The sequence below is a fragment of the Choristoneura fumiferana genome, unplaced genomic scaffold (genome assembly GCF_025370935.1).
Source record: "Choristoneura fumiferana unplaced genomic scaffold, NRCan_CFum_1 Sck3bRy_374;HRSCAF=939_pilon, whole genome shotgun sequence".
Classification (NCBI taxonomy): domain Eukaryota; kingdom Metazoa; phylum Arthropoda; class Insecta; order Lepidoptera; family Tortricidae; genus Choristoneura; species Choristoneura fumiferana.
The window spans coordinates 2,778-28,324 of NW_027413019.1; the positions used below are offsets into that span (position 1 = coordinate 2,778).

At 34.9% G+C, this 25,547-nt stretch overlaps 3 protein-coding genes across 4 annotated transcripts; 1 reads left to right on the forward strand and 2 right to left on the reverse strand.

Annotated features, from left to right (window-relative positions):
• Positions 1-2,695: 2,695 nt before the first annotated feature.
• Positions 2,696-23,688, reverse strand: Rab30 (RAS oncogene family member Rab30; the record flags this gene model as incomplete). The annotated part of the gene is made up of 3 exons (XM_074110941.1): positions 2,696-3,077; positions 4,723-4,874; positions 23,505-23,688. Coding segments are annotated over 3 exons (438 nt in total), but the record flags the coding sequence as incomplete, so codon positions are not given.
• On the forward strand, positions 6,211-10,159 carry LOC141445153 (uncharacterized). The gene is made up of 3 exons (XM_074110936.1): positions 6,211-7,851; positions 8,006-8,942; positions 9,485-10,159. The coding sequence occupies exons 1-2, from the start codon at positions 7,846-7,848 to the stop codon at positions 8,471-8,473; spliced, it is 474 nt and encodes a 157-aa protein (XP_073967037.1). The 5' UTR covers positions 6,211-7,845; the 3' UTR covers positions 8,474-8,942; positions 9,485-10,159.
• Positions 19,872-23,168, reverse strand: LOC141445155 (uncharacterized). Of its 2 annotated transcripts, none has more exons than XM_074110938.1 (2): positions 21,509-23,168; positions 19,872-21,354 (listed from the first exon to the last, which is right to left on the reverse strand). In XM_074110938.1, the coding sequence occupies exon 2, from the start codon at positions 20,638-20,640 to the stop codon at positions 19,942-19,944; it is 699 nt and encodes a 232-aa protein (XP_073967039.1). In that variant the 5' UTR covers positions 20,641-21,354; positions 21,509-23,168; the 3' UTR covers positions 19,872-19,941. The 2 variants fall into 2 exon arrangements, with proteins under 2 accessions (XP_073967039.1, XP_073967040.1); XM_074110939.1 differs by having other exon boundaries at positions 21,505-23,168.
• Positions 23,689-25,547: the final 1,859 nt, after the last annotated feature.

Sequence of the window (25,547 nt, forward strand, 5' to 3'; positions counted from 1 at the left end):
TAACCTCCTAAAGGTAGCATTCCGTTCTTAGCGACCGACTGGTCGCGCGACCTACTGCTTAGTATGAATTTATATGGAGCACTAAACAAACTGGGTCGCGCGACGCGGTCGCGGCATTTGTTTAGTGCTCCGTATAAATTCATACTAAGCAGTAGGTCGCGCGACCCAGTCGCGGTCGCTAAGAACGGAATGCTACCTTAAGGCTCAACGTCATAAATTTAGGACATACGTCAAAGCAAATGTCAACTTTTACTAATTGACATCAAGTTTCAGCGCCTGAGGAGGCTATATTCCATCCAGTATATAAATAAACTGTTACGAGTACGCTTTCCGATTGGTCGAAATATTCAAAAATAAAAAGAGCTGTTGTCAATTTTGACCAATAGCAATCTTCCATCTCTAGGTCTATGCAGTCTCACTGGATGAAACATAATAAGACTTATTTTATTTATGATTAGTATGTTCGATGTTGTTCCCGACATTGCAACAACACTGCACCTTAAAAGCGAATGGAATGACATCGGCATTTATAATTTAATAAACACTTGCAGTGGTATTTTCATAAATTTAGCTATAAATTTATATGGGTAGTATCAGAGATGACATAAGTTTGACCATAATAATGACAAAATACATAAAGGCCACTTGATATAATGCAAAACAACTTTATAGTATTGTAATAAATTCATCCCAACTAAACTAATCACACGATCAAATAAATTCATCTAATTATTAGTTTCATATTAAGGCTACCGATTAATGGTACGATTCAAGTAAAAAATATTTTTATAAATAAAAATAAATTTAAGTTCTGTATGGAAGTTGAGTCACAGAAGACTTCAGAATAGAAAGATACAAAACAATATTTTATTTCGAATTAAAAATATTCGCAAGTGGGCGATAACGCTAGCATAGCTCTTAAACGGGTGCACCGATTTGAATGCAGTTTTTTATTTGAAATCAGGTTTTCTAGCGATGGTTCTTAGACATGTTTCATCAAAATCGGTTCAGCCGTTTTTGAGATATTGAACTTTGAAGTGACAAAGTCGGGGGTTTTCCAACTTTTTTGTTGCTTACGTTATAAAATGACCATTATGCATTTTTCCATTATTCTTTTAAAATTTTATGCATTTAAACATTCCCATTTATACAACCATCAGCAAAAATACTGATATTCATAGATTACACCACGAAGTCTTATCAATTCCTTGTAACATTTACCCTGCGCGGATCGTTACTGCCATAAAAAAAAAAAAACCTTACAATATAAAAACCGTCCCGTTTTAAAATAAGAATAGCACACCAGCTAAACAAAAATATAAAAAATAAATCTCGATGTAGGAAGCATCACTATTCCATTTACCACAGTCAGTTAAGTGACCACAGTGCATTTTCATTGCGAAATAATAAATAAGTATTCATCAAATCTCTCTCTTAGTTCGTAGACAATACAATCTTTACAACAATACCACTGCACAGTTACAACGCTAATCACGAGACAAGTGAGACGGAAGTATCTGGATGTCTGTCAAGTTAATTAATACCTATTATGTACTGCCGTGCGAGTCCTCTAGAGTTGCCAGAGGCCATATTGTCTAACGCACTCGCAATCGTGATCACCACTTTTTTCCGTCACACAGTAGGTAAGAGATAGGTAAAGATGAAAAGAGATGGCGATTGCGATTTTAGACAATATAGCCAATCTGTATCTCGTCAATTTTCAATATCCGTTTTTTGAAGAGCCCGAAGTTGTATAATTCTTGAAACGAACTAAACGAAACACTTTGCTCATACACGACATTATGATAGCTACGTCTATGCTAGAAATGTGTGTTCATGCAGTTTCTGCACCTCCAAGCTGTAAGAACACAGACAAATCACACAAACCCAACTATCATTATCACCACACTAAGCCGACGCGTTTCGAACTTAAGACCTTACATCTGGTCTATCATATGGTAGCATGGTGAACCGTTCTGTTGCTCTGAAAATGAGCTCTGGTTGTGTTAGAAACGCGTCAGCGTAGTGTGTTGGTGGTGAAAGTTGGGTTTGTTGTCATATGTGTTGGAGAACTTCATAGCACAGACAGCTATCATAAGGTCACAGGTGAGCAAAGTAATTGGCATTGGTCTCAAAAAAACAATGTTTATTTTTATACATTGTATTTTCATAAAATAGGCGAATTTAAGACATCTATTTGAAGGATTTTGGTTTTAGTTGGGTTTTTTATCCCATTTATAAGTTACCGGAATTATAGCTAACCGTAGTTGCCATGGCGTTAAAAGCTACGTTTATCTTTGCCCGTCACAATTATTTAAAAAAACGTAGTGTCACCTGTCAGTGTTAGGATTAGGCGGTTTAGTTACATAAACATAACGTTTATTAACGATGAAGGTCAAACAAAAGTCAAACGTTATTTTGCAAATATCATCATCATCATCCCAGCCTATATACGTCCCACTGCTGGGCACAGGCCTCCTCTCAGAACAAGAGGGCTTGGGCCATAGTTCCCACGTGGGCCCAGTGCGGATTGGGAACTTCACACGCACCATTGAATTGCTTCACAGGTTTGTACAGGTTTCCTCACGATGTTTTCCTTCACCGCAAAGCTCGTGGTAAATTTCAAATGTAATTCCGCACATGATTTTCGAAAAACTCAGAGGTGCGAGCCGGGGTTTGACCCACGACCCTCTGTTTGAGCCACCATGGCTCTATAATGCAAATATACACACGATCATTTAGTATTTTTTTACTAAAATGTTATAAAATGATTTAATAAACCTATTCCTCGAAATGGTTTTGGAATTAGACCACATTGTAAAAAAGTGATCAATGCCAATTGTTTTGTTCATTGACATGGAACTTCCGCAAACGCCTGATACAATAAGTCATTCCGGAAACATTGGCGCTGCTGCCTCAGTGACTTCTCCGGTCTACTCACAGCTCCCGGACAGACATCCAGACTACTCAGTGGCTTAGGAGCGGGAGCAACAGGAGCTGTCCCCGACGGACGTCGTCTTGCCATTGATGGGCCCTAAGCTGCCGTCGTATTTTGGCATCTCCTTGCATTTAGCTTGCTGAAAATTAAAGCAAATTATTAGTATGTATTAAATAGGGTAGTTGTCAAAATAAAACAATAGAGAATATGCAAGCTTTATTTATTTATTAATATATATCTTCATTGTTTAACAAACCGAGTTGTAATAGTACATTGTGTCTTAAGGGCGGTAAATAAGGAATTACGAACGAGAATCTATTAGAAGCCCGAAGTCGAAGAATGAGGGCTTTAATGAGTCGATGTTCGTAATTCTAGTACCGCTCGTGCGACATACAATGTTTTTCATCACACTTGCTCGTAAACAGTGTCGTTACATGCAGGCTAGGTGGTGGCGTTGCCAAGAGCGCAGTCAGCGGTATCGGGAATTTTTGTAAAAATATTAGTTTTTCTTTTACAAATATAAAATTTTATTCGCAAATGTGATGAAAATCATTGTATGTCGCACGGGAGGTACTAGAATTGAGAACATCGACTCATTAAAGCCCTCTCAGTCTTCGACTTCGGCCTTCTAAGAGACTCGTTCGTAATTCCTTATTTACCGCCCTTAAGACACAATGTACTATTTTTATATATTAAAAACACACGGCGATATGGACGTTTTAAATCGTCAATTAGACAGAGAGATCCGTCATAGACTTTGACGTCATGTGCTACGCCAGCCATAAAAGTAGGTAAATACTAAATAAAAATTTAATTTTTCTAGAAAGAGAAGACATGCAAACTGCAATCACTCATATCTTGCTTATTTTTCAGCAGTTGAGAATGAAAATGAAAAAATGAAAAACATTTACGCCGCACTAAGAGTTTTTTTTTTTTTTTATATACTAAGTTTTTTTTTATATAGTAAGGTTTTTATTTCTATCGAACCTACTACAAGTAATCGTGTTTCTACAGTGTATGATTTGAAGAGTTAATCCTCAAATATCTTACTTATAAGTTTCAAAACTAAAGCTTTACTAATAATGATACAACAAGGGATTAAATGAATGCACAAAATGCGTTAGAATCTCGACGCGCTTTAAATAAAAACTTGTAAAATATTCCAAAATTCAGTCACCATAAAAAGGGCCTGATTTATAGCGCAGTACATTATAGTATAATAAATCAAATTATCGAGTGTTTTAGAATGATTTCTGTGATTGATTGATCTGAAGGTTATTTTAATTTGACAGGAGCGTGAACTCAGGATTCAAATAGGGTGACCGCAGTCAACTAGTTTCCGTGTACCTATACCTATCTCACTTTATGCAAAATACTTGAAATAAAGATTCAGGTAAAATATCACAGAGGTTTCGTCACGTAGTCAACATTCTTCTTAATAATATTTGTTTCACTTGTACTCGTAATAATAGTAGATATGCACGTATTCCTGGCGTCACGCGGCAATCGCCAAACACAAATATGAGCCAGATCAACTTTTTTTTAATTTTGTGTGAAAAAAATATTTAAAACCATATTTATGAATTACTACGTGAAACCTAGAGGGGGAGGGTGCTACTGGCATATAAGTACTACAAGTGGTCACCGAGGGGGGGAGGGAGTGAAAAATTGTGAAAGAGGGTGAGGGACAGTAAGGAGAAAGTTCTGAGAGCAACGAACAGAAGTAACATAGCAAAATCGCTCTTTGAGGTAGCAAGGAGTCAAATAAAGTCGGGGTATATTACCTCCATTAGTTCGACAGCGATCTCCATGAACAGTCGCTCGACGTTCTCGGCCTCTTTAGCCGACGTCTCCAGGAAATACATGCCGTGGCGCTGCGCGAAGTCCTCGCCGATGTGGCGCGGGATCTCGCGATCCTCGCGATCCGTTTTGTTACCTGTAAACATTACAATTAGAGATGAAACGGATAGTGGTTTGGCCGGATACCGGATATTCGGCCTAGTTTTACATACATTACAACTAAAGTAAGCTAATTCGAACATCCGCATGACACTCCATGCAGGTTGCAACTTGTAGAGTATAATTAACTTAGGGGCTGTTTCACCACCTACTGATTAATTTTAACTGACGGATAAATAAATATGATGTCGTTTCTGTTTGTTTTGTTTGAATAGACGCAAGTCGGTATCACATTTATCCGTCGGTTAAAATTAACCAATGGGTGGTGAAACAGCCCCTTAGAATAATAAACTGATGTCAATAATTGATAAATTCATGAATAAATACCAGTTTTTAATCATACTATAAGTTTTTTACCATCTGGTATCCGACCGGATAGTACTACGCAACTATCGAATAGTAAAATAGTGGCCGGATAGGCCGGATACCGGATACTGGCCGGATATCCGTTGCATCTCTAATTACAATATACAGATCTTAGGCTGCGTTTCCACGATAGATGTGCGAGGATATGTTGCGTGGGAGGAATTTGTTTTTCGTGAACCAATAGAAACGCTTCATTTACTGATCCTTGCACAGCTGGTACTCTGGTAGAAACGGAGCCTTATACTCCGAAGTCACCTTCCTTGCAACTCCTTTCTTGTACTAGGAAAAAACTATGCAGTTTTAGCTGTGTTGTAGCCGTGTTGAGCTAAAATAAAGGGTCTTGACTTGACAGACAGATGGATGGACGGACAACAAAGTGATCATATAAGGGTTCCATTTTTTACTTTTGAGGTACAGTACGGAATCTTAAAAACCCGGCTGCGGCGTCGCTACAATTGCGTTGCCCTTTTTAGGGTTCCGTAGCTAAACGGAACCCTTATAGTTTCGCCATGTCTCTGTCTGTCCGTCCGCAGCTTTGCTCAGAGACTATCAATGCTAGGAAACTGTAATTTTGCACAAATATATATGTAAGCTATGCCGACAAAATGGTACAATAAAATATTTAAAAAAAAAAAATTATTGTACCTCCCATAGACGAAAATTTTTTTTTCTCATCCAACCTTGTAGTGTGGGGTATCGTTGGATAGGTTTTTTAAAACCATTAACCAATTTTTCGATTCAGTGATTTATTTGCAAAATATTCAACTTTAAAGTGCAAATTTTCATTAACATCGAAACGCGCGTCCCCTAAAGTAGTAGGGATTCGCCGGTTCCCCATCACTTTTTTTTGAACCGGTCAAAATGGCGAACTTGGGGGCGTGGAAAACTAAAAAAAAAAAAAAAAAAAAAAAGTTTGGTATCAAAAAAACCGCAACACCCCACTTGGAGCCATTGGACGAGGTTTCAGAAAGCTCCACCCACTCCTTCCTATATATATTTACTGTATTTCTAACACAAGAGCAACGTCGCGGCGCCAACACATAAAAAGCTTGATCCCTTTTTGATCGATTGCCACCTGCAAAAGAAAAAAATGCTACCTGCGCTCGGACGCTACGGAGTTGATGCAATTTATACAGGCTTTATTAACCGACCTGTGCAATGCGCAACAAAGGGAGATAATGTATTTTGATTCTGACCTGATTCGATTTTATAATTAATCAATAGCTTTTTTTACCGACTGCGAAGAAGGAGGGTTATTGTTTATCTGAATTCGTAACTTCAACGATTGCAATAAATCTAACCTAACCTAAACCTACCTTTTTACTTTATGATATATACCGAATAGAGAAAGGTTTTAATTGAAAACAAGAAGTTTGTAAATGTTACGCTTATTCCCTGCTGAATTCGTAACTTTAACAATTGCAATAAATCTAACTATGATGATGATTAACATCTTGGCGTGCATTCCGATGCTACGTTAAAACGCGAACAATAGATTGTTGGTTTGCTACCTGTTCTTGACTCTGTCATAAATTCTATAAGCCAGCTGCCTGATTTTGTTACCTTAATCGGTTTCCCACGCTATTTAAACACAGTATAGTCCAAAATTTGTTGTGCTTATTATCGTAAGTTCTTTGTTTGGACCCACAATATTTCTTCGCTGAATTCATAACTTTATGAATTAATAAGGCTAACCTAACCTTTGGGAGGAGGCCTGTGACCAGCAGTGGGACCTATATAGACTGAGATGATGATGATGATGATGATGAACCTAACCTAACCTACCTTTTTGTTCTATAACAGTTATATACTGAACAGTGAACGGTTTTAATTGAAGATAAGAAGTTTGTAAAATGTTACGTTTTGTAATGTCATTTGTAACAAATCGTTATCTTACCTGCGTAGGTAGGTACTCTATGCTTTGTGTTACATAAACAGTAAGTTATTTAAAATTACCCTTATATCAAACTATCTGCCGCCTTTTGTTATTTAATTACTTACTTCGTCCCTTTCATCAGCGTTTAAACTTGTGCAATAAGCTTACAGTTTCTTTAAAGCACAGGTTTGAACTTGCACCTATTTATGTATAAAAGGTATACAAGACATCTCCAAATACAGGTTTAAACTTGTAAAATCGGAATGTGTATAAAAACAAGACTAGACAGTCTCACACATATAATTCATCAACAAAAAATCTTTAACTACTCGTATTACCTTTCAAGTACATACTCCATGCTTTGAGTTATATACTTGTTATATACGAAGTAAATGATTTTTGGCTTTCCTTGTATCAAACGATCCAACGTCTTTGTTATTTATTTACTTCGTTCCAGTAGGCTGACAGCTTTTTTAAAAACACGTTTCAACCTGTAGAAATTCTATATGGACAAAGGGTGCCCAAGTCATCTCCAAGCACTGGTTTAAACTTGTCGGATCAGACTGGGTATAAAAGCAGGTCAGGACCAATTCACTTCATATCGTCTCAGATAATTCATCAAATCAGATCCCCCACCCAAGTGATCCGCAGTGTAATTATATTCAGTGTTTGAAATTCGTAGTGTCAGTGTTTTGTTGCTGTAATAATGGATGTAAGTATGTAGTTTTTAGTGTTGTATTTGTACTTACTTGTCTAAATTTTTTTTTATTGATTGTAATAGGTATAATCTTCAACCATTTTTGTGTTTAAGTACTGCGTAACTCAACTTTGAAGCACTGTTTAAAATATTTTTTCTATTGTTATAGCTTTCTGAAGAAAACACCTTTAAACACTATTATTATCCGGAAACCCATATTGTACCGAGCGATGACGAAGAAGGCGTCCTTCCATTAAAAATAAAAAAAACAATTTCGAACAAGAGGCCTAGTAACAGCATACATGGCTTCTTCGAAAAGCGCAAGAAAAAAAAAATGATCAAATATTCTTCAAGCGTGAGCCAAGCCACCGATGAGGGAATTGCTTTTATTAAATCCAATCAAGACGACGGAGCTTACGCATCGCACCTGATTAAAATAGAACTATATGATTGGGCGAAAATTAAGAACGTTCCCTCCTCAGAACAGTGGAAACATGCCGAAGTACGTATCAAGTACTACGCCCACTCCGACAATGATGACCATGTCGAAAAAACAAAAGATGTAATTTACAATATTACTAAGCATTTAGCGGCTAAAAGTGATTGTGTTAACTTTGTAATAGACAGTGAGAAATAAGTTCATTTTATGTTGTTATTCGGTTGTCTTAGTATAACCTTTTGTTTTTTTATAACGCTCCTAAACGTGCATTATTGATTCTTTTGTTACATTTTACCAACTGCCTACAACACACAGTGTGGTTTAAATTGTTAGTCAGTTGAATCTTATCACTAGATGTTTAGACGCTATTATTGTATAAGAAAGGAAGAACGCTATGGGAAGGAGCGGGCGGAGCGTTCTGAACAAAGTCTCATTGTTGAAAAACGTATAGCAACCTTAACTACTTACCCGCGTTAGCAGGTAACTTTAGCAATGCAGACGACGGTATAAAAAGATTGAACCCTGCGTTAAGATCACACATTTATCAGCAATCTCCTATCATGGATACACAGAGCAGTTATTTCTTCGAACAACAACTCGACCAGATTGTTGAAGATCAAGATTTGTACGAGCTATGCGAGAAAGTCGAACAAGAATACTTCAAAACGTAAGTTACTATTTTTGTTGCTATAATTGTGCTATTTTAATGGTTTTAAAGTTATGACAAGATGAGCATCTTGTTGAAACATGTTTGTGTTAGTGGCAATAGGTAGGGGTTGGACTCTTGGGTATATAAGCAGAGTGCCTTGTCGATTCTGTTATTCGCAGTCGTTCTCCCGGTTACATTTTTACTAATTTCGTTTAAAATGAGTTTTAATTTGGATTTATCTCAAAACGAAATCGCAGGTTTAGATAAATTTGTAATTTTATCAAAATTTCATCAATTAATTCGAGTGTGGTTTATTAGAAATGTTTTACCAATATCATGTTTAGAAGATTCTGACATTATTCCTTACTTTACCCCGTGTAACGGACATCGATATAACATAAAAAGAGACGTATCCGATACATCAGATGAAATTGACGGAGTATTGCCGATGCAAGCATATTGCGCACAATGTAAAAAGGAAAAATAGTTAGTATTAAAACTTTGTAGTGTTTTGGTGTTTGTAATGATTTGCAATATTAATGGTTATTTTATTTTTACAGATCTTTGCAAGCTGGACAAGGAGGAGATTCAAAGAAAAGATCAGCATCATCGTCTACACTGACTGAGGAGCCTGTGATGAAGAAAATCAAGTTACAGCATAACCCGCCGGCCAGCTTCGCTTCAACATCAACGGCGTCGTCTTCAAATCAAAATGTAAGTACAGAAAATAATGATAAGATTGAATGTTCCGTATGTCACGTGTCAGCGCCGAGAAAATATTATTCCAGTCACTTAAAAAGTAAACTTCACAAAAACAACGTGTTAATTTGTAGCAATGAATTTACAAATGTTCAGCTAATAGAAAGCGCATTTGGGAACAGGATAGTTACTTACAGAATTTTATCCGATTGCATTGTTAACGAACCTCTAGAAACACCAGAACTGTTTTTGAAAAATGTCAAAGATAAAATATTTAAATTACTAGATCAATCCATTGAAGAACACTTTGTTGTAAAAGTAAATTTCATTCTTAATGCAGACTTTATACAGCAAACTAAGCAACTCAATAATACTTTTGACTTCCAAACGTTCAATTATGTTTTTTGCAAAGGAGATTCTAAAGAAATAATATTTTCATCAATTGCAATTGAAATTGCAAATAAAGTGATTAATTTTGAAAAAAAAGACAGTGGATGGAGTCTAACCAAATTAAAATATTTAGACATGAACGTAAATAAATTCAATCCATTACGTGGTTCATCTTACATAGATTTACCAAAAGATATAAAAAACAAAAATGCAATTATAAACGTCCAAAACAAAGATAATGAGTGTTTTCGTTGGGCTGTATTATCGGGATTATTCAAACCTAATCACAATGCTAATAGGGTAACGTCATATATATCTCATAGAAATAAATTGAAATTTGATAATCTCTCTTTCCCAATTAGAATAACGGATATTCATAAATTTGAAGCAATGAATGATATAAGCATTAATGTCTTCGGTTTGGAGTATGATTTGGAAAGAAAACAAAACAAGGTAGTTGGTCCATTACACTTAACTAAAAGTAGAAAAGCTACCCATTTAAACTTGTTATATATAAATCAAGGTACTAAAGGACATTATTGCTATATAAAAAGTCTTTCGAGATTAGTATCAAAACAAATGACATCATCAGAACATGCAATCTATATTTGTGATGGATGTTTAATTTATTTCACTTCACGTGAAAATTTGCAGAAACATCAAGATCATGATTGTTTCCATGTATGTACGAACTTACCCTCCGAAAACGATTATAAAAGAAACTGGTTTAATGAATTAGTTCCTTCTAGCGAAATATCGTTCAACAATTATGAGCGCAAATTAAGACTCCCATTTGTAATATACGCGGATTTCGAAGCATTTTTAAAACCAATTGAAGCTTGTATTAACGACCCAAGTAAATCCTCAACAACTAATGTTCAGCAACATGAGGTGTATAGTTTTGGATATTACATTAAATGCTCCTATGATAACAGTTTATCTGTATATAGGACATATACAGGTGAAAATTGTGCCGAATCATTTATGAAATTAATTAAAAGAGATTTAGAGCATATTTGCAAAAAGAATACCTGTGTAAAATGTCCTTTACCATTAACAAAACAAAATGAAATAACTATTGTTCAAAGTAGCACGTGCCACATTTGTCAAAAAAATTTGAATGGTGAGTCGGTGATTTTTTATAACCATCATACCGGCGCTTTTGAGGGGGTTGTCCATTCATCTTGCTCTGAGAAATATCGAACCCCAAATTTTGTACCTGTGTTTTTACACAATTTAAGTAACTATGATGCTCATTTTCTAGTACATGGACTGGGATTTGAAGAGGGTAACATAGAAATTATTCCACAAAACAAAGAGAAATATATTTCGTTTTCAAAGCAATTAAATATTAATAATCGTACTATGAAATTAAAATTTCTTGATTCCTTGAAATTTATGAGTAGTAGTCTTGATAAATTAACCAAAAATTTATTACCCGAACAGTTTCGGGAACTTCAGTTAAATTTTCCGTGTGAACAAGACTCCAAACTTTTATTACGGAAAGGAGTATATCCATATGAATACATGACGTCTGTAGATTCATTAAAATTAACTAGTCTTCCTGATTACAATAATTTTTACAGTTCATTAAATGACAACAACATTTCAAAAGACGATTACCAACATGCCTGTGATGTATGGAATCACTTTAATTGTCAAAATATGGGAGACTATTCAAACCTTTATTTAAAAACAGACGTTTTGTTATTAGCGGATGTATTTGAAAATTTTAGAAATGTTTGTATGGAAACATATGGATTGGATCCTGCTCATTATTATACAGCACCGGGATTAAGTTGGGACGCCATGTTAATGTACACCAAAATCAATTTAGAACTTCTAACTGATATTGACAAAGTTACTTTTATAGCAAATAATATAAGGGGTGGTATTTCTCAATGTAGTAACAGACATGCAAAAGCAAATAATATATTTATGTCTGAATATGATCGTACTTTGCCATCATCATTTCTGATGTATCTCGATGCAAATAATCTGTACGGTTGGGCAATGTCACAATGTCTTCCCACTGGCAAGTTTGAATGGGTGGATGTGAATACAAATTTTAATGTACCCGATGACGCTGAACATGGGTACATTTTGGAAGTTGATTTGGAATATCCTAATAACTTACATGATTTACATTCTGATTTACCATTCTGTCCAGAAAATGTGTGTTTAGGTGATACTAAAGACAAAAAGCTGATTCCTAATCTACATAACAAAACAAATTATGTTATTCACTATAGAAACCTTAAACAATGCTTACAATCGGGGTTGCGTTTGCTTAAAATTCACAGAATTTTACAGTTTAAACAAAAGGCGTGGCTAAAACCTTACATAGATTTGAACACACATATGCGTTCTTTAGCCAGTTCAGACTTTGAAAAAGATTTCTTTAAACTAATGAACAATTCTGTATTTGGTAAGACTATGGAAAATGTAAATAAGAGAGTAAATGTTAAATTACTCAACCACTGGCAAAACCGCGGAAAAACTCAAGGCGTTCAGTCGTTAATAGCAAGACCTGAATTTCACAGTTTATCTATATTTTCCGAAAATTTGGTTGCAGTTCAATTGAAAAAAACAAAAGTTTTATACAACAAACCTATTTACTTAGGATTTTGTGTACTCGATTTGTCGAAAACTTTAATGTATGATTTTCACTACGGATTCATGAAAACCAAATATCAAGACAATCTCAAATTACTCTACACAGATACGGACAGCTTGGTATATCAAATATATACGGATAACTTTTACCTTGATATGAGATCAAGTTTAGAATCTTACTTTGATACCTCTGATTATCCTCCTGACAATAAATACGGGTTACCGTTAGTAAATAAAAAGCGTTTGGGTTTTTTTAAAGATGAAAATAATGGTAAAATTTTCAAAGAGTTTGTTGGACTTCGATCGAAAATGTATGCGATGGATGTGCAAAATGACATAATAGCGAAAGCTAAAGGAGTTAATAAATGTGTTACAAAAAAATTAAACATCACCGACTATAAAGAATGTTTATTCAAAAAAACAAATTTGATGTGTGAAATGTTTCGCTTTAGATCTATAAAACATGTAATATTTACGCAAAAAATAAATAAAATATCTTTATCGTACTGCGATACGAAACGTTACTTATTAGAAAATTCCACTGACACGCTGGCTTGGGGTCACTATAGAATAAGGAACATTCAGTCTTAGTATTATTTTCTGTACTTTTTATGTGTATATATATATGCCTTAATTACTGATTAATTAAATGTACGTTTATGGAAAGATAAGTTTTTTGTAATATTTGTGTATGCACTAGTGGATAAGACAACAGATGTACTTATGTAATTTATGTGTGTGTGTGTGTGTGTGTGTTTTTAATTTACTTGGTTATGTCAGCTTTCACAGTTAAGATAATTGTAATTGTATATTCTGTTTTGAAAAAATGACTTTCTGCCAAGTTTCTTGCGACGCATTCTTCTTGGCAATGATGGTCTTTCCGAATGCGTTGGTAGTATAAAAAAAAATACATGTAAAAGAGCCCGTTGCGGTCTACTTAAAGAATAAACGTTTTGATTTTTATTTTTTTATTTTATTTTAATTTACGTTTAATTTTTTTATTCAATAAAATATATAAACTTGTCAATGCTTTCACATCTACCATTTGTGAACTTGAACTTTTGAATTCAGCACGTCTTTCCTAGCATAACAAAATATATAATGATTCACTTTTGTCACCCTTTCACGGCCATTGTAGCCGGTCCAAGTGGATGTGGAAAATCAAACTTTGTCACAGACTTTTTAAATAATTGCAAAGTATTATGCGACGTAGATTTTTCGGAAGTAATTTGGTGTTATGATGAAATGCAACCTTTGTACAACCTGGACAATGTAAATTATAGTCAGGGTATACCTGATATCAACATGTTCGACGGGAAGCAACCTAAACTTCTTATAATCGATGATTTGATGAGAGAGGCAGATGGACGGATCGTTGACATTTTCACGAAAGGTAGTCATCATAGAAACTTAAGCGTGTTTTACATTACACAAAATTTATTTCACCAGGGAAAAGGTCAGCGTGACATCTCGCTAAACACAAGTTACATTATATATTTTAAAAATCCTAGAGACAAAACTCAAATACGTTACTTGTCACGACAAGTTTGCCCTGAAAACTCAAAGTTCGTAGATGAAGCCTACAAAGATGCCACCAAAGATGCTCATGGTTACCTAATGATTGATCTGAAACAAAATACTGATGACTTATGTCGTTTCAAAACTAAAATATTTCCCTCCGATAAATATTGCACGGTATATATACCTAAAAAAGGGTTTAAATATAACAAGAATCAACAGGTTTTGGTCAGTTCCAAATGATTCACTCACGTGTAAGCACACATAAACATTTACTAGAAGCGCTGCAAGTACTCAAACCAAAATATCGCACAGCTTTGCTTAAAGCTTGTGATGATGATGAAATAAACATTATATGTGAGTGTATTTATAACGTTTTGAAAGGAAAAGTTCCGTTGGAGAAAAAAGATCGATCAAAATTAAATAAACATAAAAACATATTAAGAAAATTAGTTTCAAAGGGAAAACATAAACTTAGAAAAACCATTATCATTCAAAAAGGTGGTGCATTTCTGCCTGTTATATTAGGTGCGGTTTTAAGTGTTCTAATAAATTCTTTAACATAATCAAGATGGAGAATATGAAAAAAATGCTATTAGTGGAGCAAGATTTCGTTGAAAGACTTAAACACAACGAAAATCTAACTGAAAACTCATCATCTCGTCTAGATAGGGAGATGCAAAAAATACTTAAAGGTAAAATGGATGATCGTGAAAAATGGGCATTGTATTCCCAAGCACTACAACGATTTTTACATTTTACTGAAGCAGATCGAAAACCTTTGACAATACCAATAGTTATGGATGGAGTTGATCACTTCAACACTGATAATAAAGATTTATATTCGAAGCAAGTAAAAAAGGAGGAAAATGTAAATAATGACTCAGTTGCAAATTCAACTTTATCGGAACATAATGTCGCTTCCACGCCACCACCTGACACATCAAATCAACATTATCCTTTGGAGTTTACCCCATCTCATATCATAGAGGGAGTACCGAACTCTTATAAAAAAAAAACGCAAATTTTAATGCAGAATATTGGAAATAATAAAAAAAAAATTTGGTGGAAACCTGGAGGGGAAGTTGTTTTAAACAACCGCACTATCCCAGATACCAATATTGTTGATCTGGTGAACGACGCGATAAGACCTCTAAAGCGCACAAAACCAAAAGGTTGGGAAGAATTTGCCTTAGTTTTAAAAGAAATAAGTGTACCTATATCTTGTATAGGTAACCCTACTAACTCAGAATTCATAAAGAAAGTTAATATCGAGAGAGAAATCAACGAAACTCGTACACCACCTTCATCTATAAATACAAGAGATTCATCATTTAAAGTGAAAAACACATCGACGCCTATTTCTGGCAGAACACGACGTAAAGTGTCAAAGAAAAAATTAGATTGGGAAAAATGGACTCCCTATTAGATATTGATAGGATTTACTATGATGTGTCGAATCCAGCCGGATACAGCAGCATTGATAAGTTAGCGAAGGTAATGAAAGGTAAAATGAATAAAAAGGAAGTAAAAAAATGGTTGCAATCTCAGGAAACATATACACTACATAAACCTGTTTATAGACGGTTTACTAGAAATAGATACATCCTATCTAACTATAATGAACTCTGGCAAGCTGATTTAAGTGATATGCGTACTTATACTCAATATAATGATGGGTACAAATATATTCTTTGTGTTATTGACGTGTTTAGTAAGTATGCTTTTGCCAGACCTATGAAAAAGAAGGACTCAGACACAGTAAAAAAATGTTTTGAAGATATATTTACTGAAGCTAGAGCGACTCCGCGTCACATTCAGTCTGATAAAGGTACTGAGTTTGTTTCTAGAGAGGTAAGAAAGTATTTTGAAAGTAAAAACATAAACTACTATACGACAAATAATCCTGACATAAAGGCAAGCATTGTAGAACGATTTCAAAGAACATTAAAAATGAAAATGTGGCGCTATTTTACCCATAAAAATACTTATAAATACATCAATATTTTACAAGACCTCCTTTATTCATACAATCACAGTTACCATTCAAGTATTAAAATGTGTCCAGTAGATGTTAATTTTAATAATATTATGACTGTTTGGACTAATCTATACGATAGACCAAGAAATAGACTAAAAACAATTACCAATACTAGTTTAAAAGTTGGTGATCATGTAAGAATAACGAAATACAAACACATATTTCAGAAAGGTTATGAGTCCAATTGGAGTGACGAAATCTTCGTTATAGAATCAATCATTGACAGGTCACCTTACCTTGTCTATACCTTAAAGGACTTACAGAATGAACCAATCACTGGCACTTTTTATTCTAAAGAGTTACAGAAAGTTATTTATAACCCCACCATCACGTATAAAATAGATAAAATAATACGTTCAAGACGAGTTGGTAACAGAAAGGAGTTGTTTGTGAAGTGGAAAGGTTATCCGAATAAATTTAATAGTTGGATATCTGCGTCGAGTTTAGAAGAAATATGAGTGATGATAGCTTTTATTTAACTTTGCTAAGCAACAGTTCAGTACTATATTACCCCGAAAATACAACAGCCAACTTTCTAACAAAACTACCAAAGACAGTAAAATTAGATGGGGAATGGGTAGTAGGATTAGTGGAGTTCCATTACCCATGTTCTATGTACAACGTTCAAGAACATGAAAACGTAGTGTATGTAAAAAAGAAAGCAACATTAGCAAACGAAAAAAAGCCTGTTCCCGTTGAATATAAATCATATATTCCCGCTACGACATACGATGATATTGATCACTTTTTGTCCGCTTTTAATGAAAACTCATTATTGAAGAACAAAGTGAAGTTTAGTTATGACGGAATATCGAAAGTTATTAAGGTCACTTCTTTACATAAAGACATCATTTCTGTACGTGCAACACCAATACTAAACCTTCAGCTAGGTTTTAAACCGAATACGAACCTTATTCAAACTCAACTTGGAAAGTATCCTGCTAATTTATATTTGGGACTACCATCGCAATTGTTTATATATTCAGATATCGTTCAACCTCAAGTGGTAGGGGATGTCATGACATCGTTAGTAAGAATAATACCACTTGATCCAACAAAATACATTTATGGAGCATATAAAATGCATAGCTTTTCTCCTGCACATTACATACCTGTTTTGCGTAGAGAGTTTGATACTATTGAAATTGATATAAGAACGCATACGGGGGGAAAAGTTCCATTCCAGTTTGGAACTTCGTGCGTGAAGCTACATTTTCAACGAATAAAATGAGTCATAGACGAGGAAATATTCTCTGTCCATACCAACATTATTATTCTCATCAAGCTGGTTCGGGAGTAGGAATTGTGTACAAAGGTGTTCCTCACCAGCGAGGACATGGTATAGGTAGTTTTTTGGGAGGGCTTTTTAGATCTGTATTTCCTCTATTATCTAGTGGTTTTAAAACGGTTGGCAAAGAAGCATTAAATGCAGGTGTTGGTCTATTGTCTGACATGGTGAATTCGAACCCTATGAATGAATCCATTAAGTCTCGTTTTAGAAATGCAAGCGCTAATTTAAAAAGAAAAGCTGATGAAAAAATCGATTCTTTAATGTCAGGGTCTGGGTATAAAATGAGGCGAGAAAGACGAAAGCGCACCATTGCACCAAAAGCATTGCGAGGGAAAGGAAGAAAAAAGAATAAAAATAAAATAAATAATAGCGATATTTTTTCTAACTAAACCATGTCATTTTTACATAATCAGTCGTGTGAATGCGCTAAGTCAGAGTTAGATTTGTTTGCTCTTCCATCAACGCAAACAAGTATAGAAAATGGCCAGTGGATACATTATAAACCTATTTCTTCTTTAACTGATGACGGTCCTATTGAATTTCAAGTTCCAGGATCGGGTGATGATTACATTGACCTATCTCACACTTTACTCCATGTCAAAGTCAAAGTATTGAATCAAGATGGTACTAACTTGAAATCAGCTGAAACTCATGTTGCACCGGTGAATAATTGGTTACATTCACTTTTTAACCAATTGGATGTATATTTAAACCAAAAACTGGTATCACCACCTAATAATACATATGCGTACCGTGCATATATGGAAACTCTACTAAATTATGGACCGGCAGCAAAAGAGTCTCATCTTACATGTGGACTATGGTACGAAGACACTGCGAGTCATATGGATGCAACTGATACAAATAACAAAGGCTGGGTTAAAAGAGAAGGATTTATTAAAGATAGTAAGGAAGTTGAAATGATGGGCCACTTACACGGTGATATTTTTAATCAAGAAAAGTTTTTATTAAATGGCGTTGAAATCCGCGTCAAATTAGTACGATCAAAAGAGTCGTTTAATCTCATGTGCAGTCAAGATAAGAAACTTAAAGTTCGAATTACGGATGCTAGTTTAATAATCAGGAGAACGAAAATTAATCCGAGTGTTTTACTTGCACATCAAAAGGTTTTAGATTCAACGACAGCAAAATATCCCATCACAAGAGCGGAAGTCAAAGTACTTACAATACCATCAGGGGTACAAGGCAAAACGCTTGATAATATATTTCTCGGTCAAGTTCCAAAAAGATGTATCGTGGGTTTTGTTGATAACACCGCATTTAATGGTAATTTAAAGCATAATCCTTTTAACTTCCACCACCACAATATGAACTTATTCAGTTTGTATGTTGACGGTCATCAAATTCCTTCGAAAACATTACAACCATCTTTCAGTAATGGTTTAATGGTATCTACATATCACACGTTGTTTTCCGGAACTGGTATTCATTTTCTTAATGAAGGAAACTCAATAACTAGAGATGCTTATGGAAATGGATATTGTTTGCTGTGTTTTGATTTAACACCTGATTTATCGGCGAGTTCTACTTCACACTGGAATCTTGTTAGACATGGCAGTGTGAGGTTAGAAGTTCGATTTGAAAGTGCTTTAACTACAACTGTTAATTGTATCGTTTATGCAGAGTTCGATAATATCATTGAAATAAATAAACACCGTGATGTAAGCGTAGATTATAATAGTTAAATGGAATATATATAAACATAGGTTTATAAAACGTTATGTCACTAGTTCCTGGACCTCAGTAAAGAATTCATCAGTAAATAGAATAATGGATACTGAAGAATTGCAATTATGTATGAAAAAAATTTCTCCCACGATTCAATCAAACGTTTTCCCAGCTAACAGGATTCCTATTTTTGTAAATCTTCCGGTTTATATCATAAGCAATTTGGATCCTGACTCAAAACCTGGCTCTCACTGGATAGCAATTCATATTGATATTAATGGTAATGGTGAATACTTTGATTCATTTGGTAGAAAGCCTTCAGGTTATCATAAGCTGTTTTTAAAAAGAAATGCAAAGAAATGGTTTTATAATCATGTGTCGATTCAAAATAATTTTACTTCGGTTTGTGGTGAATACTGTTTAGTTTATATATATTTTAAGTTTAAAGGTAAAACGATGTTTGACTTTTTAAGTTTATTTTTTGAAAATACCTTATGTAATGATTTTATTGTAAGAAATATGTTCAGATCAATTTTTTCGAAATAAATTAAAATTTCAGCAAAATATGTCTTTTTTTTTCATAATGCATATTAAACACACTTACACATAGGATAAAATAATTAAAAATGCAAGAGACCAATCAAAACAATTTATTGAAATATAAATTAAAAAAAAAACTTAGTTTTAATACTATACTTGCACATCACACATGTTAAGACATAAACAAATTTATTCGATTTTTTTTTTTTTTACTTCCACCGTCTTTTTCCCAGTCATAATTTATGACAAAGTACAGGTTCATATGCATCTTCACACATAGGCACCGTCTCGATATTGTCAATAGCTATGTCCTCTTCATCTTTCCACTCTATCAACAGAGGGTTACCGGTATAAGTTAAATATTGCGGCTGCGAAGCTAGTGAATATCCATTTGATTGATGACAAATTACAGGTTCATAAGCATCTTCACGCATATGCATCACCTCTATATTGACAATTTCTATGTCCTCTTCATTTTGCCACTCTATCAAAAGAGGGTTACCGGAACAAGATAAATATTGCGGCTGCGAAGCTGGTGAATATCCATTTGATTGATGACAAATTACAGGTTCATATGCATCTTCACGCATAGGCATCACCTCTATATTATTGTCATTTTCTATGTCCTCTTCATCTTGCCACTCTATCAAAAGAGGATTACCGGAACAAGTTAAATACTGCGGCTGCGAAGCTGGTGAATATCCATTTGATTGATGACAAATTACAGGTTCATATGCATCTTCACGCATAGGCACCATCTCTATATTGTCAATTTCTATGTCCTCTTCATCTTCCCACAGAGGGTTACCGGAACAGGTTAAATATTGCGGCTGCGAAGCTGGTGAATATCCATTTGATTTTTGGAGCTGCATCTCGATGTCTTTACAGCGTTGATAAAGTTCTTCATCGTAATGTGAATTTTGTAGATCCATATTGTAGGTCGACTTTAACGGCTGTGGTTAGTGATGGAGTATGGTTCGTTTTGCTTTACTTATATAGGCCAAAAATCATTTGGCTTGAGGTGGGGATGGTTTGATGTGGGTGGAGTTGAAATTAAGTTATGGTATCTTTTAGACAGTTGGTAAAATGTAACAAAAGAATCAATAATGCACGTTTAGGAGCGTTATAAAAAAACAAAAGGTTATACTAAGACAACCGAATAACAACATAAAATGAACTTATTTCTCACTGTCTATTACAAAGTTAACACAATCACTTTTAGCCGCTAAATGCTTAGTAATATTGTAAATTACATCTTTTGTTTTTTCGACATGGTCATCATTGTCGGAGTGGGCGTAGTACTTGATACGTACTTCGGCATGTTTCCACTGTTCTGAGGAGGGAACGTTCTTAATTTTCGCCCAATCATATAGTTCTATTTTAATCAGGTGCGATGCGTAAGCTCCGTCGTCTTGATTGGATTTAATAAAAGCAATTCCCTCATCGGTGGCTTGGCTCACGCTTGAAGAATATTTGATCATTTTTTTTTTCTTGCGCTTTTCGAAGAAGCCATGTATGCTGTTACTAGGCCTCTTGTTCGAAATTGTTTTTTTTATTTTTAATGGAAGGACGCCTTCTTCGTCATCGCTCGGTACAATATGGGTTTCCGGATAATAATAGTGTTTAAAGGTGTTTTCTTCAGAAAGCTATAACAATAGAAAAAATATTTTAAACAGTGCTTCAAAGTTGAGTTACGCAGTACTTAAACACAAAAATGGTTGAAGATTATACCTATTACAATCAATAAAAAAAAATTTAGACAAGTAAGTACAAATACAACACTAAAAACTACATACTTACATCCATTATTACAGCAACAAAACACTGACACTACGAATTTCAAACACTGAATATAATTACACTGCGGATCACTTGGGTGGGGGATCTGATTTGATGAATTATCTGAGACGATATGAAGTGAATTGGTCCTGACCTGCTTTTATACCCAGTCTGATCCGACAAGTTTAAACCAGTGCTTGGAGATGACTTGGGCACCCTTTGTCCATATAGAATTTCTACAGGTTGAAACGTGTTTTTAAAAAAGCTGTCAGCCTACTGGAACGAAGTAAATAAATAACAAAGACGTTGGATCGTTTGATACAAGGAAAGCCAAAAATCATTTACTTCGTATATAACAAGTATATAACTCAAAGCATGGAGTATGTACTTGAAAGGTAATACGAGTAGTTAAAGATTTTTTGTTGATGAATTATATGTGTGAGACTGTCTAGTCTTGTTTTTATACACATTCCGATTTTACAAGTTTAAACCTGTATTTGGAGATGTCTTGTATACCTTTTATACATAAATAGGTGCAAGTTCAAACCTGTGCTTTAAAGAAACTGTAAGCTTATTGCACAAGTTTAAACGCTGATGAAAGGGACGAAGTAAGTAATTAAATAACAAAAGGCGGCAGATAGTTTGATATAAGGGTAATTTTAAATAACTTACTGTTTATGTAACACAAAGCATAGAGTACCTACCTACGCAGGTAAGATAACGATTTGTTACAAATGACATTACAAAACGTAACATTTTACAAACTTCTTATCTTCAATTAAAACCGTTCACTGTTCAGTATATAACTGTTATAGAACAAAAAGGTAGGTTAGGTTAGGTTCATCATCATCATCATCATCATCTCAGTCTATATAGGTCCCACTGCTGGTCACAGGCCTCCTCCCAAAGGTTAGGTTAGCCTTATTAATTCATAAAGTTATGAATTCAGCGAAGAAATATTGTGGGTCCAAACAAAGAACTTACGATAATAAGCACAACAAATTTTGGACTATACTGTGTTTAAATAGCGTGGGAAACCGATTAAGGTAACAAAATCAGGCAGCTGGCTTATAGAATTTATGACAGAGTCAAGAACAGGTAGCAAACCAACAATCTATTGTTCGCGTTTTAACGTAGCATCGGAATGCACGCCAAGATGTTAATCATCATCATAGTTAGATTTATTGCAATTGTTAAAGTTACGAATTCAGCAGGGAATAAGCGTAACATTTACAAACTTCTTGTTTTCAATTAAAACCTTTCTCTATTCGGTATATATTATAAAGTAAAAAGGTAGGTTTAGGTTAGGTTAGATTTATTGCAATCGTTGAAGTTACGAATTCAGATAAACAATAACCCTCCTTCTTCGCAGTCGGTAAAAAAAGCTATTGATTAATTATAAAATCGAATCAGGTCAGAATCAAAATACATTATCTCCCTTTGTTGCGCATTGCACAGGTCGGTTAATAAAGCCTGTATAAATTGCATCAACTCCGTAGCGTCCGAGCGCAGGTAGCATTTTTTTCTTTTGCAGGTGGCAATCGATCAAAAAGGGATCAAGCTTTTTATGTGTTGGCGCCGCGACGTTGCTCTTGTGTTAGAAATACAGTAAATATATATAGGAAGGAGTGGGTGGAGCTTTCTGAAACCTCGTCCAATGGCTCCAAGTGGGGTGTTGCGGTTTTTTTGATACCAAACTTTTTTTTTTTTTTTTTTTTTTTTAGTTTTCCACGCCCCCAAGTTCGCCATTTTGACCGGTTCAAAAAAAAGTGATGGGGAACCGGCGAATCCCTACTACTCCCTAATCTAAACCGGTGGGTGGAAAAATTTGAAAAAATTCAGGATGGTAGTAAGTATATCAAACTTACAAGGAAAACTATAACGGTTAAGTTTTCTTGAGAATTATTAGTAGTTTAAGAGTAAATAGCAGCCTAAGGTATAAAATATACCTAAACTTGGAAGATTCCGTATAAAATACGAAATCCTTAGAAAATGATTTAATTAATAATTAACTCACCAACTAATATCCTCAGGACCTTATTATTAGCGTATTCCTCGATTTCCCGCAGCCAGTCAGGCAGACAATCAAACGTGGGCTGGCAAGATATATCGTACACCAAGATAAGTGCGTGCGCTGACCGGTAGTAGCTCTGCGTGATAGAACGGAACCGTTCCTGGCCTGCTGTGTCCCATATCTGTAACTGTAAAATTTGGTGAATATTGGGTTATTATAAGGGCGTACGCTGGCTGACGCGGTTCACACGAAGCGGGTGGGCGCCTATTGAAAAATAGTGTGAGCAGCGCTAACTGCGCGCGTCGCGAGCGAAGGATTTTGCCTCTACCCTACCCACACCCGCAGGCACAGTATAAAAAAGGAGCAGTATTCCGTCTCGGCAGCGTCCTTGATATAATTACCTACTAATTTAACTCAACTCAACTCAAACTCATTTATTTGCTTTGAAACAATACAAAATACTGAATCAAACCCTGTAAGGGCACTGCAATAATGCTATTAAATCCAACCTTGTAGTGTGGGGTATTGTTGGATAGGTTTTTTAAAACCATTAACCGATTTTTCGATTCAGTGATTTATTTGCAAAATATTCAACTTTAAAATGCAAATTTTCATTAACATCGAGCATCCCCCCTAATCTAAACCGGTGTGGAAAAATTTGAAAAAATTCAGGATGGTAGTAAGTATATCAAACTTACAAGGAAAACTATAACGGTTTATTTATAACGGTTTATAACTATAACGGTTTATTTATTTTTAAAGTAGGGAAAGGATTAGGAGAGATTTAAAGATGGACTAAGTAGTGTTTAACAAAAATGCATTTTACGTTATTTTAATAAACCACAAAACGTATTATGTTTTAAACGGTTTTATTTGGCTTCATCACTACGTATATTTGTTACCTACAAATTAGCTACGGAGAAGTATTTGCGCCTCTTCTGGGATGTGCGAAAAGCTTTATTGTTGAATTTAAGAGTATAAAAAATTCGCATTCTGATAAATAGATACGTTTTTATTTTATTATATTAGATGAATTTAAACATCCGTACACCGAACAATACTGTTTATATCGTTGTGACATATTAAGGTACAATTATACAAACGTAATAAGGTATATTAAGGTACGTAATAAATGCGCGTGAGTCCGTACGTAACCGCGGAGCACTCGCGACTGATGGTTGCCGAGGTATGCTGAGAATTCGTGGCGCGTAGGTATAACTCGCGTTCCGGCCGTTTGTATGAAGACGGTGTACTGCTCCTTTTTTGTACTGTGGCGCAGGCATGCGCCCGCTCTGTGCACCGCGCCAGATAGCATAGGCCCTAGGAAAGTTAACCACGTGCGAGTCAGACTCGCGCAACGAAAGAAAAGAAGAAAAATCTCATTTTTCAAAAAAAACATATTTTTATGGATCTAATGCATTTTTATTTTTATAAAATCCTGTGTACCATATGTTCTGTGAATAAACAAACAAAAAAAAGTACACAGCGCTGGCCCTGGGGTGGTGCAAGTGGAGCAGTCGCTCTAGGCGCCAGATGACAGGGGGTCTGTATTCTCTAGTTTCCAATGCAAAATAAAATTTTGATGGCACATTATGAGAGGCACGGAAGCATGGTACAATCTCGCTCTACCATGATAAAGGGCTAGAGAGAGAGAGAGTTTGTACATCTTTAAAACATGTATGGTCTGTTTTTTAATCCGAGATACTAAAATGATGTTTCATGTGTTACCTGTTTTTTGCGTCTCAATAATAGTGATGTGCAGCAACCGTATATCACCGAAAGATTTTGTAGTTACCTATGTTATATGTATAAAATATTAAGATATGAACGGATCCGTGACGTACTAGTACTAACATGTAGGGCACTTAGGAAATTCTAGAAAAGGTAAAATGGGTCTAATAAAAATTGTACTTCACTTAGTAATATAGGTTTGAAAGAAAACATGGAAATAAATAAATAAAATAAAAATGTGCGTGTCACAAAATGGTTGGGAATTAGCAAAATTTGTACTGTATAAAGTATTTGCATAGGTAATTATTTGAAGAC